The sequence below is a fragment of the Anomaloglossus baeobatrachus genome, chromosome 2 (assembly GCF_048569485.1).
Source record: "Anomaloglossus baeobatrachus isolate aAnoBae1 chromosome 2, aAnoBae1.hap1, whole genome shotgun sequence".
In the NCBI taxonomy this organism is placed as follows: domain Eukaryota; kingdom Metazoa; phylum Chordata; class Amphibia; order Anura; family Aromobatidae; genus Anomaloglossus; species Anomaloglossus baeobatrachus.
Window position 1 is genome coordinate 743,422,157 of NC_134354.1, and position 16,968 is coordinate 743,439,124.

Sequence of the window (16,968 nt, forward strand, 5' to 3'; positions counted from 1 at the left end):
AGACAAATGAAGAATTATTCACCTTTAACGTTTGTGGAAGAAGAGGATTGAAAATCTTTCAGTAAAAAAAAAAAAAATTGCATGGCGAATTGAACTTGCATAATATCCGTGCATTATATCTGACAACCCAATTGAGAATAATAACGAACTGGATGCAAAAGTCTTCACATCGCCCGGATACCAGGCAAAACTTTGTTCCCCATCTCCTTGCTAATAAATCTCTTGCACACAAGCCGTGTTTTCCTTCCACCCTCTGCAAAAGAAACCCAGTACTCTAGTTGCCTGAGACCTTTGCCTTAAAGGGATTATCCAGTACTAGAACAACTCCTTCAGATATCACATGCTTTCCGTTAGGTAAAATAATAAAGCCTATACTCACCTCCCGTGCCTGTGCTATTTCACTGGTGTTCCGGATCGCTGTGCCGATGCTAATATAGGGTTGTGACGCCATGAAAGTCTAATCAGCGCCGGCTTCTGACTCTCCCCACCTTCAGACCACATGAACAATTCAACGTTCTCTTCCGGTTGATGAACTCGGTTGGTCCAAAGGCGGGTAGAAGGAAGCTGGCGCTGACTGGATGAGAGGCTTGCATGACATCACAATACTATGCGAGCACCGGCATCGCGAACCCAGACACCGCTGGAACGGCACAGGTATGGGAGGGGAGTATAATCCCACCAGGGCTGTGGAGTCGGTAAGCCAAACCTGCGACTTTCCCTTGCACCGACTCCAACTTCGACTCCATGACTCCGACATATATATTGCTTATATTAAAGTGAAAAATGTATTGTAGTGCAAAGTGAGCATCAGAGATTTAATCAATTTTATGATACAATAATCAAGATATTTAGATAGAACATAAAATATATTTATTGGAATACAACTTTAGAACACACAAAACTGTAATAAATTGTAAATATGTAATACACTATGTAATATAGATTGCATTTTATATATATATGTGTATGTAATAAACTATGTAAGTGGCAAAAAACTGTTTTCCGCAAAAACACACTAAATACCATTTGTGCAGTCTATGAATTTGTTGTAAGAAATAGAATTGCCTCCATGAGGTCCTCCTTCATAGATGACCTCAAATCTGACCTAATAATTTTAAGGCTAGAGAACAACCTCTCTACAGTAACTTGGGTTGGAGGCAAAGCCGTAACCCCATGGGCAACATCTCTAAATTTCCGGGTATAAAGGAATGGCCTCATGCACAGTCAGTTTTGATGAACGGTTGAATTTTTCGATTTCTTTGAGAGCAAGTGAAAAAATTTGCTGAAATCTGGTCAATCTGCTGCTATAGGAGACGGAGCGAAATCTTTTTCCTTGCGGCAACGCTTTGCCTGCTCCATGTCATCCAAATACTTGTCAAAGTAAGGCTCTGTGCCCACGTGGCGTATTTTCATGCAGTTACGCTGCGATCTGCACCGCAGCGTAACTGCATGCGTCCTGCGTCCCCAGCACAATCTATAAAGATTGTGTATGAGACGTGCCCACGTGGCGTATTAGAACTCAGCGATTCGGCTGCTGCCCGAAGCGCTGCGTTCTAAGAAGTGACATGTCACTTCTTTCGTGTGCTTTGCATGCTGTCTAAAGGGAGAGGCAGCATTCAGAGCGCACAAATTCTGCAGGCACCAGGCGCTTCAGAACGGAGCTTTTCAGCTGCGCTCTGAAGTGGACCTTGTACGCTGTGCAGAGTGCACACATGGGCACATAGCCTTAAACTCCTCATCTGATGAGGATGAAGATATGGCAGCAGTAGCACTGTCAGGACCCAAGTCCTCTTGCGCCTGGCAATCCTGTAGGCTACTCATCCTAACTGCTACCTCACTCAGAGCTTCTTTTCCTTTAGTAAGCTGTTGATCATCAAGCAGTATACGATGACTTGGGTCCACATAAACAGCTGTCAGAATTTTATTTTCCAACAGCTGTGTCTCTCTCCGTTGCATTGAAGCAGAAATGCCAATAGCGATTAAACCTTCTCTTTCGGACAGGCAAAAGAGCAAGTTCTTTCACTCCCTTATGAAAATGCCAAGAGTTAAAGCCTCAGCTTGTAAATTTTTAGTCACGGTAAATGGGGGATTAAGCAATTCCTTCAATTCAGCCACCTGTGTCCATTCACCTTCATTTAGGGTTACCTGAGGGTTCGCCATATCTATAAGAAACTGCTTTAGTTCAAGCAATCACTCAATCATTAAATAAGTGCTGCCCCACCGCGTGGCTTGATCGACAATTGCCCCTTTCCCAGCACGTCTCTTCAAGATGGAATCAATTTTAGGGGTTCTGGCAGCAATAACTAATTTCCTCACTTTTCCAATCAGATTTCCAGCATGTCCCTCTTGCAGACTATCTCTTATTGCCAGCTGCAGCGTAGGCACAACACAGCGCATGTGATGAATATGAAAGTGTTTTGAAGAAGCTTCAACAAGATCATCTAATTCTAAAGTATCATTTTGCTGTTCTTCTGTGGCAGCAAAGTCAATGGGTTTCAAGATATGACCATTCAGACACATTGTTTTGTGAGGATCCGTTTTTGGACTCAAAAACAGATCATCACAAAGACTGAGCAGTCAGTTTGTGTGGCGTTTTTCTAATCTGCTATTGAAAACATTATCTATGAGGTCAAAAACCTTTCAGGTGATGCGGTTTTTGAAAAAGCTGATCTGCTTTTGCAGCTGAAAAATGTATCCTCAAAAACCGCAGCAAAAACGCTGTGTGTGAATGTAGCCTTAGATCAGGAATAGAACAACCATTTATAGGACATTTCATAATTTTCCCAAATTCCTATGAAAACACATTCAGCACATTCTGCATTGCACTCCTGTACCCAATTTATTATATATTTTAGGAGACGGAGTCGGTCCATTTTATATCGACTCAGACTCTACCAAAATGAGCTCCGACTCCGACTCCACAGCCCTGAATCCCACACTTGAGTTTCAGGTGGGGGACCAGAAAATTGGTTGGACACATAAAATGGTTATGCAAAGAAAGAATCAGATTCTGAATATACGAAAGAAATGATGGTAAATTGTTACCTTTGATCCCAAACTCAAAGAGGTAATTTCATCTTCAAATGCAGAATGGGTATCAATATGTGGTGGAATACCTGGAAGATAGCGAGGATAGATCTTTGATTATATGGCACAATAAGGTCTGACAAGCAAACAACACAAGTAAAATGGTTACAGGAGTTCTGTATCGGGAGGTGAGTGGCATTGATGATGCCAGACTGATAGTTGTCCCACCAGGACACACGTATGGCCAGCATGTACTGCGCATGCAATGTCATCAACGCTACTCCCCTCCCCATTTGAGCATAGGCAGATACAAAGAAACCCTTACCAAAAGTGTGCAAACCAAGTAAAGGCCCTCAATCAATACACTATGACATGCTCAAATATTTAACTACACCTCCTGCTTTTTTCCCACTTTATCTTCACCCCCTCTTCTTTGATGGACAACTCTTGCTTCATAGCACCAAAGACAGATAGAGATAGATGTAAAACAAGCAGGCTGGTCCCTTTATCAGTCTACGCCTGTGCCTGTCACATGTACTCGTTAATCTTTTCTGTTACAGGAGGGAACACATCAAAGGTATTTTGTCAAAGACAGACACACAGTGTATCCACCATATAGTTTACCTCCATGTACATAGTTACATATAGTTACATAGTTACTTAGGTTGAAAAAAAGACCTAGGTCCATCTAGTTCAACCTTCCTCCACCAGTTCTACATTTGGTCACCAAGTCATTTATAACCAACAATGTTGTGTGTACTGAGGAAATCATCCAGCCCTTTTTTTGAAAGCTGTTATAGTATCTGGCATTACTACCTCTTGTGGTCGGCATTCCACAGTCTGACTGCTCTAACTGTAAAGAACCCTTTCCTATTTAGCTGTCGGAATCGCTTTTCTTCCACTCGCAGTGAGTGCCCCCTGGTCCTTAGTACTGTCTTTGGAAGAAATAAGTCATGTGCCAGTCCTTTATATTGACCACACATGTATTTATACATATAAATGAGATCTCCTCTGAGACGTCTTTTTTCTAAGCTAAACATATCTAACTTTTTCAACCTGTCATCATATGGGAGGCCTCCATTCCTTGTAGTAGTCTAGTTGCCCGCCTTTGAACTGACTCTAACTTCTGAATGTCCTTTTTAAAATGTGGAGCCCAAAACTGGATCCCATATTCCAGATGTGGCCTTACAAGTGATTTATAGAGGGGTAACAATACGTTGGGATCACGGGATCTAATCTCTCTTTTTATACAACCTAGAATCTTGTTTGCTTTTGCAGCTGCTGCCTGACATTGAGTGCTGCTGCTCAGCTTATTTGTAATGAGAATACCCAAGTCCTTCTCCTGTTCTGTAGTCCCGAGTTTACTTCCATTTAATGTATACACAGCTATAGGATTACTCCGTCCTAGGTGCATTACTTTACATTAATCAACATTAAATCTCATTTGCCAAGTATCTGCCCATTCTGACATCTTATCCAGATATTTTTGTAATATTATACTATCAAGGTCAGTTTTTAATATCCTACATAGTTTGGTGTCATCAGCAAAGACTGACACTGTACTATCAATCCCATCCACAAGGTCATTAATAAAGAGAGTAAAAAGAATCGGTCCTAGCACAGATCCCTGCGGCACCCCACTGCTGACTATGGCCCATTTAGAGAATGTTCCATTTATGACTACTCTTTGTTTCCTATCTTTTAGCCATAAAAAAATAAAATCCCTTACGTGAAGCCTTCATTGAGGAACACAGGAAACCATGGCTGACACTATGCAAAAAATGTTATCTCCTACCCAATAGTATATACCCACCAACTGGCATGAAGATAATCAGTTAGTCAGAAAGCAGTAGGAGAAGCAACAATAAGGTAAGAAGATATTGAAGTAACATCATTAAACAGCACAACTCATAACTTATTACTCAGGCGGATGCTGTGGTACAGGAGACCATGGGACATCCTAAAGTAGTTCCAAAGGTGGGCACAAGAAAGTACTGTCAAGTCTGAGCTCGGGCCACCGAGACCTGCTGGAACTCTTCTACCAAGGTTTGCATCTGACAAGATGTATGTGAGAACCCTGTAGAATTTTGTGAAGGTATGAATGGAAGACCAGGTAGCAGCCTTACGTAACAGCAAGACAGAGGCCTAGTGATGGATGGCCCAGGAGGCCGCCACTGTGTGAGTGGACTGAGCTGTGACCATGAGCGGGCGTGCTCTGTTCTTTATCTGTAAGCTTCCAAGATGGCAGACTGAATCCAGCGGCCAATGGTGGATCCAGATGAAGGAAGATCTCTGCGATGACCATCCTGAATCACAAAGACAATCCAGTCATGGTTATGTAGAAGCACAGTGCTCTTACGAGGTCCAGCTTATGGAGAAACCGTTCTGAAGGGTAAGAAGGAGGCGGGCAGAGCGAAGGGAACACAATGTCCTTGTTAAGGTGAAACAATGAAACCACCTTAGCGAGAAAAGATGGAATCGGACACAAAACCACCTTGTCCTGATGGAACACCCGATTGAGGGAGGCCAGCAGAGGGCTGCAAATTGAGACACTCTTCTAATCAAGGTGATGGCTTCCAGGAGAGGAAGGATATAGAAACTTCTCAGTGGTTCAAATGTTGACCTCTGAAGGACATCCAGAATGAGTTTGAGGTTTTAAGATTCTACGAAAGGTTGGTAAGGTGGCACAGAATACGCAACCCCCCTGGGGATGAGACGCAAGATTTCTCTGGAAGAGAATTAAAAATGCCAAGACATGAGCCTTGAGAGAGCTAAGGGACAGGCAAGAATCAAGATCTGACTGCAGGAAGAACAGCATGGAAGGTAAGTAAAAAACTATGGGAGCAGTCTGGTTGGTTTCGCACCAGCGGAAAAAAGCCTTCAAGGTGCGATGGTATATGAGAGAGAAAGGCTTCTTCGCCTTTATCATGATCTGGACGACTGGATCAGGGAGACCAGAGGATCTCAAAAATTGCGGCTTCAACAGCCATGCTGTTAAATTGAGCAGCTGAGAATTCGGGTGGTCTGAGTCTCCATGGAGAGTCAGTGAGGAGATTGACTAGTTCTGCGTACCTAGATCTGGTCCATTCCAGGGCCATGAGTATTGTTGGGTACTCTTTCCTCCTTGATCTTCTTGACCACCTTGGGATCAGCAGTAGAGGAGGAAATAGATCTGGAAGGGAGAACTAGGACCAGGAAATTACCAAAGAATCAGAATCAATTGCTAGGGGATGGAGAGATCTGGGCACGAGTTGGTGAACCTTGTGGTTCAATTTGAAAGCCATCAGATAGACATCGGGTGTCCAACATCTTAGGAAAATCCGACAAAATTCCTGGGTGGGAATAGATAGCAAGACCCAACCCACATATTCCCTTCTTGTTGTACCTGTCAATCAAATAGCAGTGCATTGCTGGAACTTTACTTGCACATATTTCAGAGATAAAACATCCAATCTCAGAACAAAAGCTCTGCTTACATTCAGCCTCCTAGTGGCAGTATAGCACTGGCTTTACTTTATATATGAAAATCCTGCTGGTTGGTTCCCTTTAATCATAGCTGACAGCTTGGTGTGGGGTACGTCCTTACTTCATGCTATTCCTAATTATTAGCACTGTGGAAGTTTAATTACTATGAAATACTTTTTTCTTCTCTTTTGTCTAAACCTGGGGGTCTCCAACAGGCCGATGAATCTTAGGCTAGTTTCACACTTGCGTTCAGCGCAGTCCGTCACTATGGAGAATAGCGCAGTCCGTTAACGCACTGCGCTATTCTCCATAGACTTGTATGGACGACGCACTGTAACGCAAGTGTCTGCGTTGCATCCGCTGGACGACGCAGCGTCGTTATTTTGACGCTGCGTCGGGCGGATGGAACGCAGCACGTAACGTTTTTCTGCGCTTGGCGCAGTGTCAAAAAAACGCAATCTGCAGGAATCCGTTAGGCGTCCGTTGATTTTATAATGGACGCCTATGGTGGCGGATTCCGTTAGAATGCGTCATTTGACGGATTCCGTTAACGCACCTGACTTTACACCACTGCGCATGCTCAGATGTGTAAAGTCAAGGAAAAAAAACTACAACGGACTGCGTTATTTTGTACGATCTGTAGCATGCGTTGTGCCACTATATGCAACGCATCCGTTGCATGCGTCACACAATGCAATGCTACGGATCCCGTTCAACGCAGGTGTGAAACTAGCCTTATAGCCTGAAAAATACGGCATATATTACAATTATGGAACATGTGATTACATGGCTGGATCCATTTGTCTTTCCAATCCCACCCACAATATTAATTATTTAGGGAAGTACCCCATACCAAGATGTCAGCTATCTATATATATAATTGCCTTATTCTGTCTGTCTGTCTGTCATGCTCCAAAATTGTGTCCTTACGGTGACACAAAGCTGATTGGCCGCTGGGCTCGCCATGGCCCCGCCCCCCCACACGGATTGGCCTCTCGCCCCGGCTCTCTGCAGGCCCCGCCCCCCTCACGCAATGCACGCTCGCTCTGGCCCCGTCCCCCGCACGCATTCCCCCAACTGACACGGAGCCCCAGGTGAGTACACACACACACATCAGATCACACTCACTCTCACACACACCTCACACACACATCACATCCACACACTCACAACATCCTGGGATATCGCTTGCTTCTCGGCGGCGATACTGTGCTGTGAGCTTTCAGGACCTGCCGGAGGATGACATGGCCAGAAGCATGTGGTATCTCCGGATGTTGTGAGTATGAGCGCGTATGTGTAATATAGTCAATGTCTGTGTGCGTGAGTGTATGCGATCGGGTGGGTGTGAGTGTATGCGATCGGGTGGGTGTGAGTGTATGCGATCGGGTGGGTGTGTGTGTGTGTGTGAGTGTATACGATCGGATCTGTGAGTGTCGGCAGAGGAGCACGGCGTGCTGGAGGAGGCTGGGAGGAAAGAGGCTGATCCTGGGGAAGGCTGGGAGGGGGGAGGCTGGGAGAAGAGAGGCTGATGTTGGGGGAGGCTGAGGCTGGGGTAGGCTGGGATGGGAGGAGAGAGGCTGATGCTGGGGACAGAAAAGGCTGATGCTGCGGGCACAGAGGCTGATGCTGCGAGCACAGAGGCTGATGCTGCGGGCACAGAGGCTGATGCTGCGGGCACAGAGGCTGATGCTGCGGGCACAGAGGCTGATGCTGCGGGCACAGAGGCTGATGCTGCGGGCACAGAGGCTGATGCTGCGGGCACAGAGGCTGATGCTGCGGGCAGACAGGCTGATGCTGCGGGCAGACAGGCTGATGCTGCGGGCAGACAGGCTGATGCTGCGGGCAGACAGGCTGATGCTGCGGGCAGACAGGCTGATGCTGCGGGCACAGAGGCTGATGCTGCGGGCACAGAGGCTGATGCTGCGGGCACAGAGGCTGATGCTGCGGGCACAGAGGCTGATGCTGCGGGCACAGAGGCTGATGCTGCGGGCACAGAGGCTGATGCTGCGGCCAGCATGGGGGATGGAGCACTATGGGGGGTGCGCAGCATGGGGGTATGGAGCACGATGGGGAGTGCGCAGCATGGCGGATGGAGCACGTTTGGGAGTGCGCAGCATGGCGGATGGAGCACGTTTGGGAGTGCGCAGCATGGCGGATGGACCACGTTTGGGAGTGCGCAGCATGGCGGATGGAGCACGTTTAGGAGTGCGCAGCATGGCGGATGGAGCACGTTTGGGAGTGCGCAGCATGGCGGATGGACCACGTTTGGGAGTGCGCAGCATGTCGGATGGAGCACGTTTGGGAGTGCGCAGCATGGCGGATGGAGCACGTTTGGGAGTGCGCAGCATGGCGGATGGAGCACGTTTCGGAGTGCGCAGCATGGCGGATGGAGCACGTTTCGGAGTGCGCAGCATGGCGGATGGAGCACGTTTGGGAGTGCGCAGCATGGCGGATGGAGCACGTTAGGGAGTGCGCAGCATTGCGGATGGAGCACGTTTGGGAGTGCGCAGCATGGCGGATGGAGCACGTTTGGGAGTGCGCAGCATGGCGGATGGAGCACGATGGGGAGTGCGCAGCATGGGAGATGGAGCACGTTTGGGAGTGCGCAGCATGGCGGATGGAGCACGATGGGGAGTGCGCAGCATGGGAGATGGAGCACGTTTGGGAGTGCGCAGCATGGCGGATGGAGCACGTTTGGGAGTGCGCAGCATCGCGGATGGACCACGTTTGGGAGTGCGCAGCATGGCGGATGGAGCACGTTTGGGAGTGCGCAGCATGGCGGATGGAGCACGTTTGGGAGTGCGCAGCATGGCGGATGGAGCACGTTTGGGAGTGCGCAGCATGGCGGATGGAGCACGTTTGGGAGTGCGCAGCATGGCGGATGGAGCACGTTTGGGAGTGCGCAGCATGGCGGATGGAGCACGTTTGGGAGTGCGCAGCATGGCGGATGGAGCACGTTTGGGAGTGCGCAGCATGGCGGATGGAGCACGTTTGGGAGTGCGCAGCATGGCGGATGGAGCACGTTTGGGAGTGCGCAGCATGGCGGATGGAGCACGTTTGGGAGTGCGCAGCATGTCGGATGGAGCACGTTTCGGAGTGCGCAGCATGGCGGATGGAGCACGTTTCGGAGTGCGCAGCATGGCGGATGGAGCACGTTTCGGAGTGCGCAGCATGGCGGATGGAGCACGTTTGGGAGTGCGCAGCATTGCGGATGGAGCATGTTTGGGAGTGCGCAGCACGTTTGGGAGTGCGCAGCATGGCGGATGGAGCACGATGGGGAGTGCGCAGCATGGGAGATGGAGCACGTTTGGGAGTGCGCAGCATGGCGGATGGAGCACGATGGGGAGTGCGCAGCATGGGAGATGGAGCACGTTTGGGAGTGCGCAGCATGGCGGATGGAGCACGTTTGGGAGTGCGCAGCATCGCGGATGGACCACGTTTGGGAGCGCGCAGCATGGCGGATGGAGCACGTTTGGGAGTGCGCAGCATGGCGGATGGAGCACGTTTGGGAGTGCGCAGCATGGCGGATGGAGCACGTTTGGGAGTGTGCAGCATGTTGGATGGAGCACGTTTGGGAGTGCGCAGCATGGCGGATGGACCACGTTTGGGAGTGCGCAGCATGTCGGATGGAGCACATTTGGGAGTGCGCAGCATGTCGGATGGAGCACGTTTGGGAGTGCGCAGCATGGCGGATGGAGCACGTTTGGGAGTGCGCAGCATGGCGGATGGAGCACGTTTGGGAGTGCGCAGCATGGCGGATGGAGCACGTTTCGGAGTGCGCAGCATGGCGGATGGAGCACGTTTCGGAGTGCGCAGCATGGCGGATGGAGCACGTTTGGGAGTGCGCAGCATAGCGGATGGAGCACGTTTGGGAGTGCGCAGCATGGCGGATGGAGCACGATGGGGAGTGCGCAGCATGGGAGATGGAGCACGTTTGGGAGTGCGCAGCATGGGAGATGGAGCACGATGGGGGGTGCGCAGCATGGCGGATGGAGCACGATGGGGAGTGCGCAGCATGGGGGATGCAGCACGTTTGGGAGTGCGCAGCATGGCGGATGGAGCACGTTTGGGAGTGCGCAGCATGGCGGATGGAGCACGATGGGAGTTGCACACCTCCCCCCAACACACACACACACGCGCACTGCACAACACACACACACTGGGAAACACAAACACTGCCCTACACAGACACCCACACACACAGACAACGCTGCACACACACAACACCCAACACGCAAACACCGCGGCATACATAAATATACGCACATACCGCGCAACACACACACTGCACAAAACATACCTCCCCCCAAAACACACACAAACCACGCAACACACACACAATGCTACAGACACACAGCGCTCCACAAACAACGCAACACACGCAACACACACAACGCAACACACATACAACACCGCTCTCACCCCCTGCCACACCCAGACAACACCCAGAACATGTACAGCGCCCTACACAAACACTTGGTAACTACACACAACAACATCTATATATATAACAAAAATCATACATGAACTACACAATACGTAAATTCTAGAATACCCGATGCGTAGAATCAGGCCACCTTCTAGTGACTAATATTTTTCCTGCCTGAAATGCGTCAGCTAAGGCCAAGTTTTAAGTACTTTCCTTTAGTGCTGGAGAACACCTCTTTTGGACCATTTAGAGCTATTAGACCTAGAAGCCAGACCAGTGCCTACGTCGTGCATCACACACAGACCACAGACTGTCTACCCTGTGATATTTTTTGGGATATTTATCTCTAGCACAGGAGTGGGGAGCTGACATGACACTTTTTTCTCTTCTTTGTTTCCCTGCTCATTCAACTTTGATGTGGTCTGTGGTAATAAAACAGCTTTAAGGAGCTCAAAAAAGTTAGAAACTCTCCTGTTTAACCATCACAGTGGGCTCACTGACAGGCTTTCAGTTAACCCATTCTCCAGTCGTCAATGCAGTGAAAAGCAGAGTCTATAAAAGGCAAATGGTGCAGATTTTTTAATGTAACCCACTTACAAAAATGATTTGTATACACACATACATGCAATTAGGTAACAAAAAATAATTGCTCTCAAAGGTGGACAATCCCTTTAAACACTAGAAGTCACAGAATTTCGAGATCCATAGGGTTCCAATGGTAGAAATGTTCAATGACTCCTCTCTGGGACTTCTAGTGTTAACCAAATAAAGCATAAGTATGCACATTAACCCTTTGTACACACAAGTATTCTCCTGCTTTGATCCTACAGGATTCTCTAGCCCATATAGATGCTGGCTGACCCAAGGCGGTAAATGTTGTAATTTGACTGCTGGTTTGTCCACATCCCATTCACATACAATAGAAACAAGGATTTTATTGCATTTTCTAGCAATGATAGTCTGTAGAATATCCCTATCTGGTATTAATTCCATGTGAATACTGAGCAGCATGTAACACACAGGGCCGCCTTTATTAAAAGTGTCTAGAAGGGAAAACTGGCTTTGTTGCCCATAGCAACCAATCACAGCTAAGCTTTTATTTCAGAAACAGCTCTGGAAAAATGAAAGCTACTCTGTGATTGGTTGCTATGGGTAACAAAGAAGGATTTACTTTTAGACGTTTTTTTATAAGGCCGCCCCATTGTCTTAAAAGCATTGAAATCTGTATCTATATTTCATGATTTTTTTTTTGCAGGGGATGAACCCACCAGTGATGGAGGCCTGTCTGGTGGTCTTACCTTGCCCGGGATCATATTGGTTTATTGTTAATTGGTCCGGCATATTCTTTATAAGCCCCTGATGCAGACATCTGTCCAGGAGGGTCTTGCAGGACACTGGCAGACCTGTGCAAAAAAATATTATAAAAGAAAAAAAAACATTTAGCTTAAAGAGGTGGTCCGGGCATATAATATTGATGACCTATCCTCAGGTTAAGTCACCAGAATCAGATCCGTAGGGGTACGACACCCAGTACCCCCATAAATCAGCTGATTACTATGTCCTGTGGTGGAAGGGTGTGAATGGAGTCGGTACAGCTCAGCTCCTATCATTATGTAGCGGCTGCTGCAGAACACCTTGGAGATGAGCTCGGCAGTGACCACCACACTGCATACACCGGAGCTAATAATAGCGTATTAGTGGGGGTGCCAGGTGTCGGACCCCAATCAATTTGATATTGATGACCTATCCTGTTGAGAGTTCATCAGTGTTAGGCCAGTTTCACACTGTGTTCTGTCCTTTGTTCACTGGTCCCGTCGGAGCTTCCATCCAAACCTCCCAGCAAAACGGGTTTCGGACGCATGCGCCGACAGGGCCATTGTCTATAATGGAGCAGACGGAGTCACGATGTGCTCTGTCGTGCACCATTTTCGGGCATATACACTGTCTGGAGGCGGACACCCATTTGCAGTCCACTTTGTCTATGTGCCCGCCTCAAGAAAGTGTACACGCCCGAAAATGGTCCACAACAGAGCACACGATGACTCCGTCTGCATCATTTTAGTCAATGGCCCTTTCGGCGCATACATCCAAAATCTGTTTTGTGGGGGGGGATTTGGACAGGAACCCCCATGGGACCACTGAACAGGGAGAGGAGCGCAGTGTGAAAGAGGCCTTATATACCCACACAACCCCTTTAAATATTAAATGCGTTCTCCAGTCTTACATGTAATAATTGAATAATCAACATATATGCAGCTTTCTAATATAATTTCTATTCTGTCTTACTCTCAATTTCTCAGAAACTTTTTTTTTTTTTTTTTTTACATTTATTTCCATTCACTGACAGCTAAAGAGAAGAAGACAGCTGAAGAGGAAGAAAAGATCAGATGGCCATACCAGGTTTCATTATACAATGTCTAAATCATCCCAGGGGTATTATCAAGTGTGGAAGTTATCTCCTACAGGTGGGGATAACTTCCAGTACACTGGGGGTCCGGCTGCTGGGCCCCCCACTGACTCTGAACACTGGGGCTTCCCGTGTGCACAGAGTAGCGGTCGATCATGCGGACGACCGCTCTATTCAGACTTAATGAGACCGCCAGAGATAGCTGAGTGCTGCACTCCAATCTGCTGGACGTCTCCAATTAGAGTGAAAGTAGCGGGAGTGCTCAATGGCAGCCTCTGTGTGGATAACATAGGACAAGTCGTCCACACGGAGCAGGGAAGAAGGACGGCGATGGAAGGAAGAGAGGAGGCGCCGGACCGAGACCAGCGAATGGTGCAAGTGCCGGAGAGGAGCATGGGGAATTTTTATATCTCACTAGAGAATACAGAATTTAAGAAAGGGTTGTCCAAGTAGTAGACAAAAAGATTGTCTATTGATGCAAACCCTGATCAGATGCCCTAGTAGGGATATAAAAATCCACTATGTGCAAAGAATTGAGAAAGTTTGCTAATTTCCTGCATTTAATTTTAGCCAGCACAAGAGGGAGCTCACTGAACATGGTTTATAGTTTGAACTCAATGAGAACAGTCTGCAGTGAGCTCCCTCTAGTGGTGTCTGTAGGTAGCCAGAATATTATTAATGGTTAATTAGAATATGCAAACAATTTGGAGCTGTGAAAAAAAAAAGATCAGAATTAAACATTAACCAGCATAGTATTTTGAACCTACATCGATAAATGGCAGATTTTATAACTCACCCTCAGGCAGAGGTTGGTCCTTATCCACATTGTTGTTATCATATCGGAACTCGTATCCATAATGCTTCACCCGCCGGTGTTTCAGTGACTTCTGATCTGCAAATAGATTTAAGACAAAGCTGGAGCTGAAGCGTTCTACAAAGGGATTGAATTTTCTATTGATGCAGAATTGCAGACTCTTGTCCGTATTATAGCCAAGAGTTGCCTTCACGATCTTGAATGCTTCAGAGCTAAAATCTCCCAGCACTCCTACGTTACACAGTATCAAGGTAGAGTTTATTTTGGTGCTTTGTATTCTACGTTGTGATATCTTTACACTAATAGAAAAATGATCAAAAAGGGCATTAGGGCGTTTTATATGCCAGTTTTCACTAAAAGCTAGGTAGAGTAGATTTGCGACAAAATGGATTAACACTTTTCTGACCCCATGTTAAAAACTGCACCCCTCAAACTGCTCAAAAACATATCCAGGAAGCTAATTAACCCTGTGGATGCTTCACAGGAACTAAAGCAATGTGGAAGGAAAAAAATGAACATTAGTTTTTCCCACAAAAGTTTTGCTTTAAACTCAAATTTTGCATTTTCACAAGGGTACACAGAAAACATGGGTTGTGCGATTTCTCCCGAGTACAACGATACCCCATGTGTGTTGAAAAGCTGTGATTTGGGCATATGGCGGGGCTCAGAAGGGAAGGAGCGCCATTTGACTTTTTTAAAGCAAATTTGGCTGAAATAGATAGCGGATGCCATGGTGCATTTGTAGAGTCCCTGAGGTGCCTAAACAGTGGAAAGCTACCACATGTGACCCTATTTTGGAAATGAGATCCCTCAAACAATTTATCTAGTGCACCACACAATTTGTTGTGCAATTTCTGACAAGTACAGGGATACCCCAAATGTGGTGAAAAACTACTGTTTGGGAGCACGACGGTGCAGAAGGGCATGAGCGCCATATTGTAGTTCAGAATTTGCTGGAAAGGTTCGCGGGTGCCATGTCACTTTGGCAGAGCCCCTGAGGTGCCCAAAAAGCAGAAACCCCATAATTCATACCATTTTACAAACTAAATCTTTCAATTAATTGCTCTATGGGTAACTTTTTTTATTTTTCCGTCAATTGTGCCACTGACTTACATTGCACACGCTATTCGAAATGAATACGCGAGTACTAGACTACTACTACTACTCGCTCAACTCTACTGATCAGCTAAGCATCATACAATACTTACGGGTGTTATCCGTCTCCCAATGAATATTTTCCAGCAGTACGAGTTCTTCTTCTGGAGATACAAAGTCTTCTACAATTATCAGGCCGGGGGGTAATGCCAGAGGGGATGTATCTTTTACTTCAACTGGGAATAAAAGGACAAATCATTTATACAAGAGAAAAAGATAAAAGCAAGGTCCACAGTCACCCACACCCCCAAAGTCATGTGTTTCTCAGAAAATAAGACCTAACCTCAAAGAAAAGTCCTAGTAGGATTTTTCGGGCTTTTTGGTGTATGTTTAAAATTTAAAAAATAAGCCATAGCTGCGGTTAATTTTTGCATACCATACTAAAGAAGGGAATTTTGTTACTTACCGTAAATTCCTTTTCTTCTAGCTCTTATTGGGAGACCCAGACGATTGGGGTATAGCTACTGCCCTCCGGAGGCCACACAAAGCACTACACTAAAAAGTGCAAGGCCCCTCCCCTTCTGGCTATACCCCCCCGTGATATCACGGGTTCTCCAGTTTTAGTGCCAAAGCAAGAAGGAGGAAAGCCAATAACTGGTTTAAACAAATTAACTCCGAGTAACATCGGAGAACTGAAAAACCGTTCAACATGAACAACATGTGTACCCGCAAACAACAAAAAAATCCCGAAGGACAACAGGGCGGGTGCTGGGTCTCCCAATAAGAGCTAGAAGAAAAGGAATTTACGGTAAGTAACAAAATTCCCTTCTTCTTCAGCGCTCTATTGGGAGACCCAGACGATTGGGACGTCCAAAAGCTGTCCCTGGGTGGGTAAAGAAATACCTCATGTTAGAGCTGCAAGACAGCCCTCCCCTATGGGGAAGCCACTGCCACCTGCAGGGCTCTTCTACCTAGGCTGGCGTCCGCCGAAGCATAGGTATGCACCTGATAATGTTTGGTGAAAAATGTGCAGGCTCGACCAGGTAGCTGCCTGGCACACCTGTTGAGCCGTAGCCTGGTGTCGTAATGCCCAGGACGCACCTACGGCTCTGGTAGAATGGACCTTCAGCCCTGAAGGAACCGGAAGCCCCGCAGAACGGTAGTCTTCAAGAATTGGTTCTTTGATCCATCGAGCCATGGTGGCTTTAGAAACCTGCAACCCCTTGCGCGTACCAGCGACAAGGACAAAAAATGCATCAGAGCGGCGCATGGGCGCCGTGCGGGAAATGTAGATTCTGAGTGCTCTCACCAGAACTAACAACTGTAAATCCTTTTCATACCGGAGAACCGGATGAGAACAAAAGGAAGGAAAGGGTATATCCCGATTAAGAAGAAACGCGGATACAACCTTAGGGAGAAACTCCTGAATAGGGCGCAGCACTACCTTGTCCTGGTGGAACACTAGGAAGGGATCCTTGAATGACAGAGCCGCCAGCTTAGACACTCGCCGAAGCGACGTGATCGCAACCAGAAAGGCCACTTTCTGTGACAGGCGCGAAAGGGAAACTTCCCTCAGAGGCTCGAAATGCGGCTTCTAGAGAGCAACTAGTACCCTGTTCAGATCCCATGGATCTAACGGCCGCTTGTACGGGGGCACAATATGACAAACCCCCTGTAGTAACGTGCGCACCTTAGGAAGACGTGCTAGACGCTTCTGAAAAGAACACGGAT

General features: G+C 47.3%; 1 protein-coding gene across 1 annotated transcript in view; it reads right to left on the reverse strand.

Moving 5' to 3' along the window:
* ALKBH8 (alkB homolog 8, tRNA methyltransferase) overlaps positions 1–16,968 on the reverse strand; it is a 98,761-nt gene that overhangs the window by 43,440 nt on the left and 38,353 nt on the right. The window contains exons 4-7 of the mRNA XM_075337430.1: positions 15,351–15,473; positions 14,125–14,220; positions 12,220–12,324; positions 3,046–3,116 (exon numbers count right to left, since the gene is read on the reverse strand). Coding sequence (XP_075193545.1) covers positions 3,046–3,116; positions 12,220–12,324; positions 14,125–14,220; positions 15,351–15,473 — 395 coding nt within the window. The remainder of the gene's footprint in view (positions 1–3,045; positions 3,117–12,219; positions 12,325–14,124; positions 14,221–15,350; positions 15,474–16,968) is intronic.